The 13,237-nt window shown below is 40.1% G+C and overlaps 1 protein-coding gene across 2 annotated transcripts in view; it reads right to left on the reverse strand.

Annotated features, from left to right (window-relative positions):
- Positions 1–328: 328 nt before the first annotated feature.
- RALB (RAS like proto-oncogene B) overlaps positions 329–13,237 on the reverse strand; it is a 43,746-nt gene continuing 30,837 nt past the window's right edge. For both annotated transcript variants that reach the window (XM_042954185.1, XM_042954186.1), the window contains 3 exons: positions 12,174–12,382; positions 8,231–8,408; positions 329–1,935 (listed from right to left, as the gene is read on the reverse strand). In XM_042954185.1, coding sequence (XP_042810119.1) covers positions 1,816–1,935; positions 8,231–8,408; positions 12,174–12,382 — 507 coding nt within the window. In that variant the 3' untranslated portion in view covers positions 329–1,815. The remainder of the gene's footprint in view (positions 1,936–8,230; positions 8,409–12,173; positions 12,383–13,237) is intronic.

Consider the following 13,237-nt stretch of genomic DNA (forward strand, 5'->3'; position numbering starts at 1 on the left):
GGAGCCTGCTTGAGATTCTCTCTCTCCTTCTCCCCCTCTCCCACTCACTCGCTCTCTCTCTCTCTCAAAATAAATAAATACACATTAGAAGGAAATTTTAAGAAGAGTAGTCCTCTCTCCCAAAGGAAAGATGAAGTTAAAATACTATTTATATTTAAATTTTATTTCCCACAGTCCGGTTCAAAGGATTAATAGAAATAAAGTTTGTCTGATATCACAGAAAACCTAACATAATCAATAATGAACGAGTTACTGTCAGTTTCTTTAATACTTGCATTTTACATGTATGACAAAAGGGTAAAATAAAAAGCTTGAGGCCCTGAAAAAGTGTATTTGTCTGCTTTTTTTATTTAAAAAAGACCCATGATTCTTTGGGAGGTGATACAAGATTGCTTCCCAGTCAGATCATAATTTCCACAATTTCCATAATAACCATAAATTTGAAAGGTTCCCACTCTCCCCACCCCAGTTCCCTTTTGGCACCTATATGTGAAATGTCACTTCCAAAAAATGGGGGGAAATGTGCTGAATACTGGGTTTTCATCACAGTACTCCTTTCCTGAGGAAAAATTTTCTGGTTGCTAAATTTAGAATATTGATATACAAAAAAGCTTACCATATCTCATCAATAAGAGCCTTTTTCGAACCAACTCTATGGCTGTCTCAGAAGAAAATTATATTAGAAACAGCAGCCAATTCTCAGAGGTGAAAGAGCAATGGCTTATCCTATCCTTTCCCACGTCTTCTAATTTTAAATTTAGAATTACAGAGCAATTCTATGAGAGGTAGCAGAATGTCTGACACTGGCGCTGGCTTCATGATTTGAGGATACAATTTGAACTCATCACATTCTTCAGAAGAACTCATTATACTGAAAAGAAACAAAGGAAGAGGCTTTCTCAACCTCTGCATGCAGAGAGGTCGACCAGAAGGACAGACATCGGTTACCAGTGGAGAAGGAGGGGTCTCACCTTGGCTGGCAGTTAGGGAAGGATGCAACCAAAGATAGATTTTTTGCTCTGATAAGAAAAGTATCCCATGTATAAAGCATACTACTCTGGAGTCTTCACTTAATCTGCTAAAAAGAAGCTTCTACACAAAATTCAGGATCCTATAGGAGAGAAATAGCCAATACAGGCTGTAATTGGCTAATTTTTACATATGAAGAATTTGATTTTCATTTTTCATATCTAAGAAGGATTTATGAGCTTGTTACTGACCCATCTGGCCCGATTCATATTTATTTTATTTTTTCACGGTGCTTCAGATCTGCAGGGTATTGCCAAGAAACTTATCACATGCAAAAAAAATCTCTGAATTTTTCAGTGTCCTTAGAACTTAATGGATTTTTTTGAATACTTCTGTTAAACAGCTGATAAGAGTTGGGGAGAGTCTTATCCTACCCACCTCTCCCCAAACCTAATAAAATAGGACATTTTTATTCCGAAATAAAAGATGGTAACGTTACAAAACTAGGGGGGTGGGGAAGAAGATGCTACGACAGTGTATTTCTCTTTAATTAACACTTGACTATTTCCTACCTATAGCACTACGCACGTGATTAAACTTTTGGGAGGGAGAGAGGGAGAGAGAAGGAAACTCCAAAACCTCCTGACAAAGTAGCCATTCCGATGCATAGACAAGGGGTTATTTCTTCTGCCAGCCACTGGTTCACAAATATTTTCCCCATTTAAAGAAGTGTGCGTGAATGAGGTTGGGAGAGCAGGGAATACACCAAGAAGTCGACTATACGCTTCCCTTAACGAGCCCACCCTATGTCCTTAGCGGTGATTGCTTCATCCGCCATCTTGGCATTCACAGTAAGCAACATCTTTCTTTAAAACTTTTCTTGTTCTTGCTGCTTTTCTTGCCGTTCTTGTCTTTGTTCTCTGACATCTTTTTGGCTCTGATTTCTCTCATTAGGTCAAAGAACACCTGGGGTGCGGAGGAAGGAACGAAAAGAATAGGGAGGAAAAAGCCATTTAATGATTTCATGAAGCAATTCCACTAAGCAGGATATGTAGTCACATTTTAAAGCATAAAGCAAATTTGTTTTTATAAACCCTGAGCCAAATTTTGCATTAGACTTTCTAGCATTTGCAACCACCAGGAAAGGTTAAGAACATGAGTACTGGGTGCTTTCTTATATACCACCACACCTTATGGAATCCTAATCACGACCCTGTACAGGTAGGAACATCATTATGCCTGACGGCTTCTCCAGCAAGACTAGCGACTTGGAACATGGTGGGGTTGAGAGAAGAGGAAATAAAGCATAAACTAAGGCTCCTGCACTAGGAAACTGGGGACAGGAGAGGAGAGATGTGCCGTCCCACCACCGCTCCACAAGCAGCCCCTACCCTCATTCTCAGGAACAGCCACTGTTCCTTGAGACGTTAGCTGAAAGGAACTTTATCAAGAACTGATATGACTTGTCCTCTGAAAGCAATGTACTATTCAGATACAAATTATCATCTGTCAAATAGTTTGGGTTTTGCCCTCTGCCTCCAGCAATCATGCCAAAGTGCCCATGATACCCAAGCAGACAAAATAAGCCTGAGACAAAGAAACATTTCAGATTTCTCAGAGGGAGTGATAGAGACTGGAAGCAAGAGGCTGAGTGCAGGCTTTAATCTTCAGATGTTCACACAAAACGACAACCTCCTTTTATTTCCATAGACATACTTTCTTCTTGGTGAAAAGGAAGATGGAGCTTTCTGAGTAGGGGACTCCACATGCATTTACCACCAGCTCCAGGCACAAAAAGGCACCCCCCTCCCCACAAAATGACCTAAGCACCCCACCCACAAGAGCAGCAGTGAACAACTTCAAATGTTACGGCTTTTTCGTTTTGTTCTAACAGCGAAGGCAGGAGGAGGATGGAATGTGTCCAATTTAAAATGATGACAAAGTTGTTCACGGGCTGATCTTATCAACCTTTCGTGTAAACTGTGTACAAGCGAATACAATGCTGCCAGTCATAAGTTTCTGCTGGGTCCTGTTTGGCAGGTCAAGCTGGTCCAGCGGAGGAAGGAGATACAAGCTAGCCTGCAACAGCCCCAACCCCCACCAGCCTGTCAAAAACTACACATCCCGGGTTCCAGGCCAAGAAAGCCTTCCCGGTGTTTTTTAAATGAAATACATGTCTGGATTTTCTGTGTGTTTTCTACAACTAGGAAACAATTTGATACAAAGAAAGAGATTTGGAACGGCACAGCAATCAGCATAAGAGCTGAGAAATAATACAGGGAAAAAATAGCGAGTGAACATACTTCACATTACAGACAGATTTATATTGCAGACGTTACCAAAATGCTTCTAAGGTGAACCCTTTCTGGGCTGCCTGGGTGGCTCAGTCAGTGAAGCATCTGACTCTCGATTTCGGCTCAGGTCACGATCTCACAGTTTATGAGTTCGAGCCCCACGTCAGACTCTGCGCTGTCAGAATGCTGCTGGAATTCTCTCTCCCGGTCTCTCTCTGCCCCTCCCCCACTCACGCTCACTCATGTTCTCTCTCTTTCTCTCTCTCTCTCAAAATAAATAAACATTTAAAAAATAAGTAAAATAAAGCCAACCCTTTCTGAGGAGAAATAATGACTGACACCACAGAAATAAAAAGAATTATAAGAGAATATTAAAAAATTATATGCCAACAAACTGGACAACCTGGAAGAAATGGATAAAGTCCTAGAAACATATAATCTTCCCAAACGAAATTAGGAAGAAATAGAAAATTTGAACAGACCAGTTACTAGTAACAAAATTGAACTGGTAAAAAAAAAAAAAAAAAAAAAAGAAAACCTCCCAACAAATAAAAGTCAATGACCAGATGGCTTCAAGGGTAAATTGTACCAAACATTAAAGAAGAACTAATACCTATTCTTCTCAAACTATTCCAAAAAAAAGAATAGGAAGGAAAACTTCCAAATTCATTCTAGCAGACCAGCATTACCCTAATACCAAAACCAGAGAAAGACACCACAAAAAAAGAAAGCTACAGGCCAATATCTCTGATGAACACAGATGCAAAAATCCTCAGCAAAATATCAGCAAGCTAAATTCACAATAATTAGAAGTATCATTCACTACAATCAGGTGGGATTTATTCCAGAGATACAGGAGTGATTCAATATTTGCAAATCAATGTGATATATCACATTAAAAACAGAAAGGATAAAAACCATATGATCATCTCGATAGACACAGAAAAAGCATGTGACAAAATACAACATCCATTCATGATAAAAACTCCCAACAAAGTGGATTTAGAGGGAATATACCTCAATACAATAAAAGCCATATATGAAAAACCCACAGCTAACATCATACTCAATGGTGAAAAACTGAGAGCTTTTCTTCTATGATCAAGAACAAGAAAAGATGTCCACTCTCACCACGTTTATTCAAAATAGTACTGAAGTCCTGGCCACAGCAATAAGACAAGAAAAAGAAATAAAAGGCATACAAATTAAAAGGGAAGAAGTAAAACTGTCACTATTTGCAGATGACATGATACTATATATAGAAAACCCTAAAGATACCACACACACACAAAGACTATTAGAAGAGATAAATAAATTCAATAAAGTTGTAGGATACAAAATTAATATACAAAAATCTATCTGTTGTGTTTCTATATACCAAAACTGAAGTAGCAGAAAGAAGAATTAAGAAAACAATTCCAATTACAATTGCACCAAAAAGAATAAAACACCTTGGTAGGAATAAACTCTACCAAGATGTGAAAGACCTAAACTCTGAAAACTGTAAGACACTGATAAAAGAAATTAAAGATGACACAAACAAATAGAAAGATATTTCATGTTCACAGACTGGAAGAATTAATATTGTTAAAGTGTCCATCCTCCTCAGAGCAATCTAGAGATTCAGTGCAATCCCTATCAAAATACCAATAGTATTTTTCACAAAACTAGAACAAATAATCATAAAATGTGTATGGAACCACAAAAGACTTTGAAAAGCCAATCAATCTTAAGAAAGAAGGAGGTATGGGGCGCCTGGGTGGCTTGGTCGGTTAAGCGTCCGACTTCGGCTCAGGTCATGATCTCACAGTCCGTGAGTTCGAGCCCCGCGTCGGGGTCTGTGCTGACAGCTCAGAGCCTGGAGCCTGCTTCCGATTCTGTGTCTCCCTCTCTCTCTGACCCTCCCCCATTCATGCTCTGTCTCAAAAATAAATAAACGTTAAAAAAAAAAAAAATTAAAAAAAAAAAGAAAGAAGGAGGTATCATAATCCCAGATTTCAACATATACTTCTCCAAAGCTTTAGTAATCCAAACAGTATGGTACTGGCTCAAAAACAGATACAAGGATCAACAGAATAGGAGAGAGGGCAAAGAAATAAACCCATGATTATATGGTCAATTAATCTAAGACAAAGGAGGCAAGAATATGCATGGAGCGGGGGGGCGGTTAGTCTTTTCAATAAATGGTGCTGGGAAAACTAGACAGCCACATGCAAAAGAATGGAACTGGACCACTTTCTTACACCACACACAAAAATAAACTCAAAATAGATTAAAGGCCTAGATGTGAGACCTAAAACCATAAAACTCATAAAAGAAACAGAGGCATGAGCATTGGGTGTTGCATGGAAACAATGAATCACTATATTGTACATCTGAAACTATTATTATACTGTATGTTAACTAACTGGAATTTAAATAAAAACTTGAGGGAAAATAAAAAGAAAACACAGGCAGTCATTTTTTGGACATCAGCCTGAGCAACATATTTATGGATCTGTCTCTTCAGGCAAGGGAGACAAAAGCAAAAATAAACTACTGGGACTATACTGAAATAAAAAGCCTTTGCACAGCGAAGGAAACCATCAACAAAAGAAAAAGACAACTCACCAAATGGGAGAAGATACTTGCAAATCATATATCCGATAAGGGGTTAATATCCAGTATATAAAGAACTTCTACAACTCAACACCTAAAAACCAAATAATCTGATTTAAAAATACACAGAGGACCCGAACAGACATTTTAGCCAGGGAGACACAAGGACGGCCAGCAGGCACATGAAAAGACACATCAGTAATCCTCAGGGAAATGCAAATCAAAACCATAATGAGATAATCACCTCTCACACCAGTCAGGCTAGTATTTTGTCAAAAAGAAAAGAAAAGAAGTGTTGACAATGATGTGGAGAAAAGGGACCGCTCCCTGCCCTGCTGGTGGGAATGCAAACTGGTGCAGTCACTGTGGAAAACAGTATGGAGGTTCCTCAAAAAATGAAAAACAGGAAAACCGTATGATCCAGTAATTGCACTACTGGGCATTTACCAAAAGAAGATGAAAACACTAATTTGAAAAGATATACGCACTCTGATGTATATAGCAGCATGATTTACAACAGCCAAATTATGGAAACAATCCATCAATAGATGAATGGATAAAGAAGATGTGGAACATATATACAGTGGAATGATACCACTCAGGCATGTAAAAAGAAGGAAATCTTGCCATTTGCAACAACATGGATGGACCTAGGGGGTATTTGGCTCCCCTAATAAGACAGAGAAAGACAAATGCCATATTATTTCACTTACATGTGGAATCTAAAAAAACAAAACAAACAAAAACAGACTCAAATACAGAGAACAAACTGGTGATTGCCAAAGGGGAGGAAGGTGGGAGGATGGGTGTAAAAGATAAAGGGGATTTGAGATACAAACTTCTGGTTATAAAATAAATAAGTCACAGGGATGAAAAGTACAGCCTAGGGAATATAGTCAGTAACACTGTAATAACATTGTACAGTGACAGACCATGATTACATCTACCATAGTGAGCACTGAGTAATATACACAATTGTTAAATCAATTTGTTGTGCGCCTGAAGTGAAGGTAACATTGTATGTCGATTATACTTGAACAATAAATAACAATTGTTTAAAAAATAAAGGGAGCCCCTTTTAATACCAACATCCTAAACACCAATGTTCTTCTAGACTCATTTCAAGCTAAAGTAAAGCTTGGTCACAAATCTGTCCCTCTCAGGTAAGAAGTAAAGGAGAATTATTTCCCCATAAGAAGGAGCAACATGAGATGCAATCTGGGGGCTTCAGATGCTGACGCCGCATAATACAAAGCAGACATATCCACTGCTCGGCTGCCAAAATGAGGTGGGTTTAGATGTTACAAGAGCACAGATCATGAAGTAAGAGCTAACAAACAAGGTGAAGGCAGAAGGGAAAGCCTCATCTAGAAGGCTGTTCACTTTAACTGTGTGGCAACCACTCTGAACCTTAGTTCTTTAGAAAAAAACCCAAAACCTAACAATAGCGATCACTAGTAGGTGGATTTTCCAACTGTCAATGTTCAGCATCGTCGGGGCGCCTGGGTGGCTCAGTTGATTAGCGTCTGACTCTCGGTTTCAGCTCAGGTCATGATCTCACGTTTTGTGAGTTCGAGCCCCACATCAGGCCCTAAGCTGACAGCACAGAGCCTGCTTGGGTTTCTCTCGCCCTCTCCCTCTGCCCTTCCCCCACTTGTGCTGTCTCTGTCTCTCTCAAAATAAGTAAATAAACTTTAAAAAATTATTTAAAAAAAAAAAAGATTTTCAGCATTGTCAAGGTCCCCCTTTCACCAGCGTCAGATTTGAATGAGAAAGTACACTGGGCATCACTAAGAGAGAGAAGAGAAGGGAAGGGTAAGGGGAAGGGAAAGGGGAAAGGGAAGGGGAGGGGATGGGAGAGTTGATTCCTGAGAGCAAACAGTATTTGGAGACTAAGTTATAAACACAGAACACACTGGCTCTGCCGGTGGACAGTAAGGGGAAAAGAATAAATCTAACCGATAAGTCACTGACAACAAAATCAAGGTACAACATGTTTCCCTGGGGAAGCCCCTAAGAACCTGCTGATGGACTTGGCTCCTGGAGAACAACAGGCCACAGCAGATGAGAGCACAGAGGTGCTACTGTGGCCGTCCTTCCAGCACTGCCTTCACTGACCCCGGGGCCATACTTCCAGGGGCCAACCTTACGCATGCTCTAACAAAGGCTCAAGACAAAGTGAGGGGACTCTGCTCTGGACTGTTTTAAATCCACGGTCAAACCCTCCCAGGGCTTCTCACTGTACTGGCTGAGACATCTGGAAAAGTCAGTTCTCCCCTACTTTCCACAAATGGTTCCCTCAAAACCAAACAGATGAGATGTCTACGTGCTGCAGTTTCCCAAGAAACACACAAAGAGCGCACACCTACCTTGTCCACGTTGGCCCGTGTTTTAGCCGACGTCTCCACGTACTGCACACCCCACTCCTCTGCGTTCGTCCTGGCCTCCTCGAAAGGCACCTGCCTCCGCTCCTCTAGGTCGGACTTGTTTCCCACGACCAGCAATGGGATTTTATCTTCTTCGGCCTTAACGCGGAGGATCTGTTCCCTAAGGCATTGCATCAAAATAAAGCAGCTAAGAAAGCTAGAATGAGAACTCAATTTCACTGATGCATCTAAAATGAACGGCTTTCCTACAGCAGAAAAAATTGTTATGCTCGGACGTGTCCCAAGGCAGCATTCCCTAGATCCTGTCACAAACAAGACAAGTGGTTTCAAAGCCTGGTTCTCAGTTTGCCTACATCAGGAGGACCTGGGGTGCTCGTCACAAACACGGGTTTCTGGGCCCAACAGGAGGCCCACAGAAGGAATGTCTGAATAGGAGCCCAGGATTCTGCATTTCAACAGGGTCCCCAACTGATGCTTAGGCACCAAAACTTCTTAACAAAAAGAACAACTTAGGAACTCTGGGATAAAAACAAGCTAAAAGAAGTATCTTCAGGGGCGCCTGGGTGGCTCAGTCGGTTAAGCATCCAACCCTTGATTTCGTCTCAGGTCAAGATCTCACAGTTCATGAGTTCGAGCCCCGCATCAGGCTCTGAGCTGGCAGCATGGAGCCTGCTTGGGATTCTTTCTCTCCCCCCTCTCTCTGGCCCTCCCTTGCTCTCTGTCTCTCTAATTAATTAATTAATTAAATATTAAAAGAAGTATCTTCATACATAAAATGCGTAATAATTCTCCTGAAAACATGGTATGATTTCTTTGTGACACTAACAGCTGTGAAATCAGTGTTTTTCATACGGAAGGTGGCAGTCTATTAGATCATGAAATCAGTTTAATGGGTCACAACCAGTAACATTTTTTTCCCCTCAGTGAAACAGAACACCATAGACCAGGGCAGAAACATCAGAGGGGATCTCAAGTATGACATGAAGTATGTTTTGTGAAACTTCTGTTTCGATTTCATCTGTATGCGTATATGCACCTGCCCCCTGCCGGACTCCCCGCACCTCTCCCCGCCACAGTTTCCATTTAGATATAGTAAATGTTACAAGCAATGGAATGAGGTCAGTTAAGTTAGGCAGTAATCATGTTTTATTGTGTGTCATTTTTCTACTACAAAGTAAAAAAAAAAAAAAAAAAGGAAAGAATCCAATATCTATGGAAAAGTACTTCAAAAACATCTCCTTAAAAAAAAAAAAAAACATTAACTGTAACACCTTAAATTTTACCTCTCCTAAAGCTATCAGCTACCTAAATTACTAATCAATACCAAATATTAAAAAAATAAATATTTCATTTCCAGTATTTTGGTCCAGTGAAGACATTTCTACTTTCACATTCCAATATATTCCCAAAATAGACCACCTCAAAAGTGTATTTTGTGGGGATCTGTATTGATTTCTCTATGATATAGGGTAACGTTTCAGAATAATGAAAATTTAAAAAAATTTTTCCATTAGAGTCAATTTAAGTATCAGATATCAAATATTCTAAGAAAAACGAAAAAGAAGATAAGGAGATGCTTATAAATTGCCTCTAAGTAGCTTTGCTATAGCCTACATTTCAACAGGGGTCATAGAACATGCTACATTTAGAAGTTACGTGATCAGCACAAATTATGACAAGAAAAACTGATAGCTCTCTGGCTCATTAGTCATGCAGAGGTTTGTAAAATGACCTCATTAATAAACATATTCATGCAAAAATAGAAGTACTGATTCTGGTCTCTTATAAAAAAAAAAACAAACCTAGTTTTCGAGCTTATTGCATATTGTCCAGGGCAAATTTCAAGGAAGATGGAGCATGTTAACATTTTGTTTTATGTTGGGACCTTTCCATAAATACAGAAATGCTATGTTTGAAATCTGTTAACAGGCATAAAGGAGTTTAACCACAAAGACTCAGATGCCCTACTTCCATTTTCCGTTTCTGATGCCGTGAGAAACCTGGACAGCCTCGTGACTTTTCTCTGAATGTCCGGAGCTCAAGTCAGAAGAGCTAACCTGCCCTCCCTTTTTCTTTTAGGTAGTCATCTGTCCTTTTTCTCCTAAGGACCTCTGTTCTCACATAATGACCGAAACCCACCTCCCAAGACGAGATGAGACTGCTCCAAATCCCTGAGAACACATGGCTCTGTGTGCGTGGTGCGGGGTGACTGGACGAGGCTGGCACCGTGTCTCCTCTGGATGTGACTCTCCCTCTGCCCACCACGTCCTTTCTTGGCGAGTCATGGGGTAATGGGAAATCAAAAGGCTCGGACATTCAAGATAATAAGGAAGTGTGTGCATCCGTCCTGTTTTATCAAGGATGCACTCACAATTATGAATACATCGACTGTACCCACATAGAGAAAACCCTAGGCATGTCGGGAAAGTCTGAAAACTCATAGGACTTCTCCTAAGAGTCCTGGTCATTTAACTGATTGCCACCATGCACGTACTATAGTACCAGAGAATTTAGATGTGCCACCTTTGAAGACTTGACACTATGAAGCCCAGCAAGTGACGACCACTGTGTTCACCTCGGTTCACCCCTTGAGGGCCCCCTGGCTCACTGATGCTTCCTTCCAAATCTTGTGGGGGGAAATTTAGTTTCCTCATTTTCACCTTTGGCTGACCCCTTAACTTCTGACCAGAACTTGCTAAAGAATGGAAAAAAAAATTATGGATTTTCTTCCCTTTTTAGTTCCCTGTTAGACTCTAGATTTGCTTCTTAAAATCAAAAGTCATCTGGACAGATATGTTTATAAGGGGAGTAGATAAGAGAAACAAAACAAGCGTGTAGGGTAAAGAGAAAGACGCCATCCCCATTGGAATTCCTCTAAGAATTATGCCTAACAGCTCACGATTTCTTGGTAACAATGAACTTCAGGTATCTTTAACCACTGCACTTAAAATGAGTAACAGCAGTTCACATTCTACTCACTGTGTAAGCACCATGTGCCCATGCTGTGAGAGGGCCTGGGGACACAGCGCGGTACAGGATGGCCGTGGCTCCTGCCCTTACACGTGTACAGCCTAAAGCATCATTTCATTTCATCTCATCAAGTAACAAGTACACTTTCAGACAGAGAAACAGAATCTCCAATGCCAAGTAAACCTGCTCAGGGTCCCCAAACTGCTAGGTGGCAGGGCAAGGATTCAAACCCAGGTCTGCCTAATTCTAAAGCTGGGCTCTTTTCACTCACCTATGTTAAAAGTCCTACAGGTGCCACAAACGGTCACTCTAACTGACATCTTTCACTCTCCTGACAATGTTTCATCAACCTCAAAACAGATCAAAATGATGACTTTTCCAGCAAAATTATAAAAAGGATAAAGATAGTTAACCCATCGATCACTGTCTCTTAGGATTTATATGAAAACAAAATTAGAAGTTCTTGAGTGTATGGAATGGCTTCGTCCTCTTAAGATTCCTTTTTTTTCTTTAATGTTTATTTATTTTGAGAGAGAGCACGCATGTGCACACATTAGTGGGGGAGGGGCAGAGAGAAAGGGAGAGAGAGAATCCCAAGCAGGCTCCACACTGTCAGTGCAGAGCCCAACGCTGGGCATCTCACAAACCATGAGATCATGACCCAAGCTGACATCAAGAGTCCGACGCTTAATCAACTGAGCCACCTCTGAAGATTCGTAGGGTAATTTACATTCAAAAATTATAAAAATGGGGAAGCCCAAAGAGATGATAACAAATGGGGGGCTCTCATGTGCCAAGATTCAAAAAGCCCCAGAAAATCCGTTAGCGGAATTCTTAATAACAAGCCCAACCCTCTGTTATTATGCTCAGCCACAGATTCCTGCCAAGCTGACCACGTGAGAAAGACAGGCAGAAAGTCTCCTGGAGGCTGGAGTCTCTTTCGTTTCACACATACCTGAATTCGGCAGTTGCTGTAAATGATTCATGTTCTGTGATCGAGAACACGAGGAGAAAACCTTCCCCACTGCGAAAGTAGTTGTCTCGAATGGCTGCATAGTCCTCTTGTCCAGCCGTGTCCAGAATATCTATCTGGACTTCTTCTCCATCAAGAACCACTTTCTTTCTGTAACTGTCAGCTTTGGTAGGTTCATAGTCTTCTACAAACTGCGGGAATAAACAACATTATCAGTAATTAACAACATATTAAGGGAAAGAAAATTTGCCAAAGAAATAAATTTCAATATATGGGCACCTGGCCTATAATCAACTGAATATTTATTGAGTATTCACAATTATCACACTATGTTTAAGGCACTATAAAAAAATAACTCCTTCTTTAACACTTCTTTATTGCTCTTGGTTCTACTGCTTTTTGTTTTTATTTTTGTTTTCATGGTTTTAATATAATGTATTGTCAAATTGGCTCACATACACTATGTACAGTGTGCTCTTGGTTTTGGGGGTAGACAAGAGCCAATATTCCCATTTTGTAGATGAGGAGACCAAGCATAGGGCAGAAAGAACACTTGGTGATATTATTCACAGTATAAAATTATAAACACTGGCAAGGGTGAGAAACAGAAGCTCTTACACACAATCAACAGAAGTATAAAACTCATCTGAAAAGTGATTTGACAAGAGGGACTAAGGGGATTAAACAGGCAACATGATAAACTTTAAATGGGTCAAAAATTAAATATAAAAAATAAGCCCATCAAGTATCAGAAGAAAACATGGGTGAAATCCTTTTATTACCTTGAAGTAGGGAAGGCCTTTTTAACTATGACTCAAAATCCAGAAGCCATGTAAGAAAAAATTGATAAATTAGACTACATAAAATTTTTTTAAACTTCCATATGGCACAACACACTATTTAAAAAAAGACAAATGACAAACAGGGAAAAAGTATTTGAACCCATATCACAAAGAGCTATATTTAAACAGTTCCTAGAAACAGGGAGAAAAAAACATCAATAATCCAACGGGGAAAAGTGGCAACAGACATAAACAATTGACAGA

This window comes from Panthera leo, chromosome C1, assembly GCF_018350215.1.
Source record: "Panthera leo isolate Ple1 chromosome C1, P.leo_Ple1_pat1.1, whole genome shotgun sequence".
Classification (NCBI taxonomy): Eukaryota; Metazoa; Chordata; class Mammalia; order Carnivora; family Felidae; genus Panthera; species Panthera leo.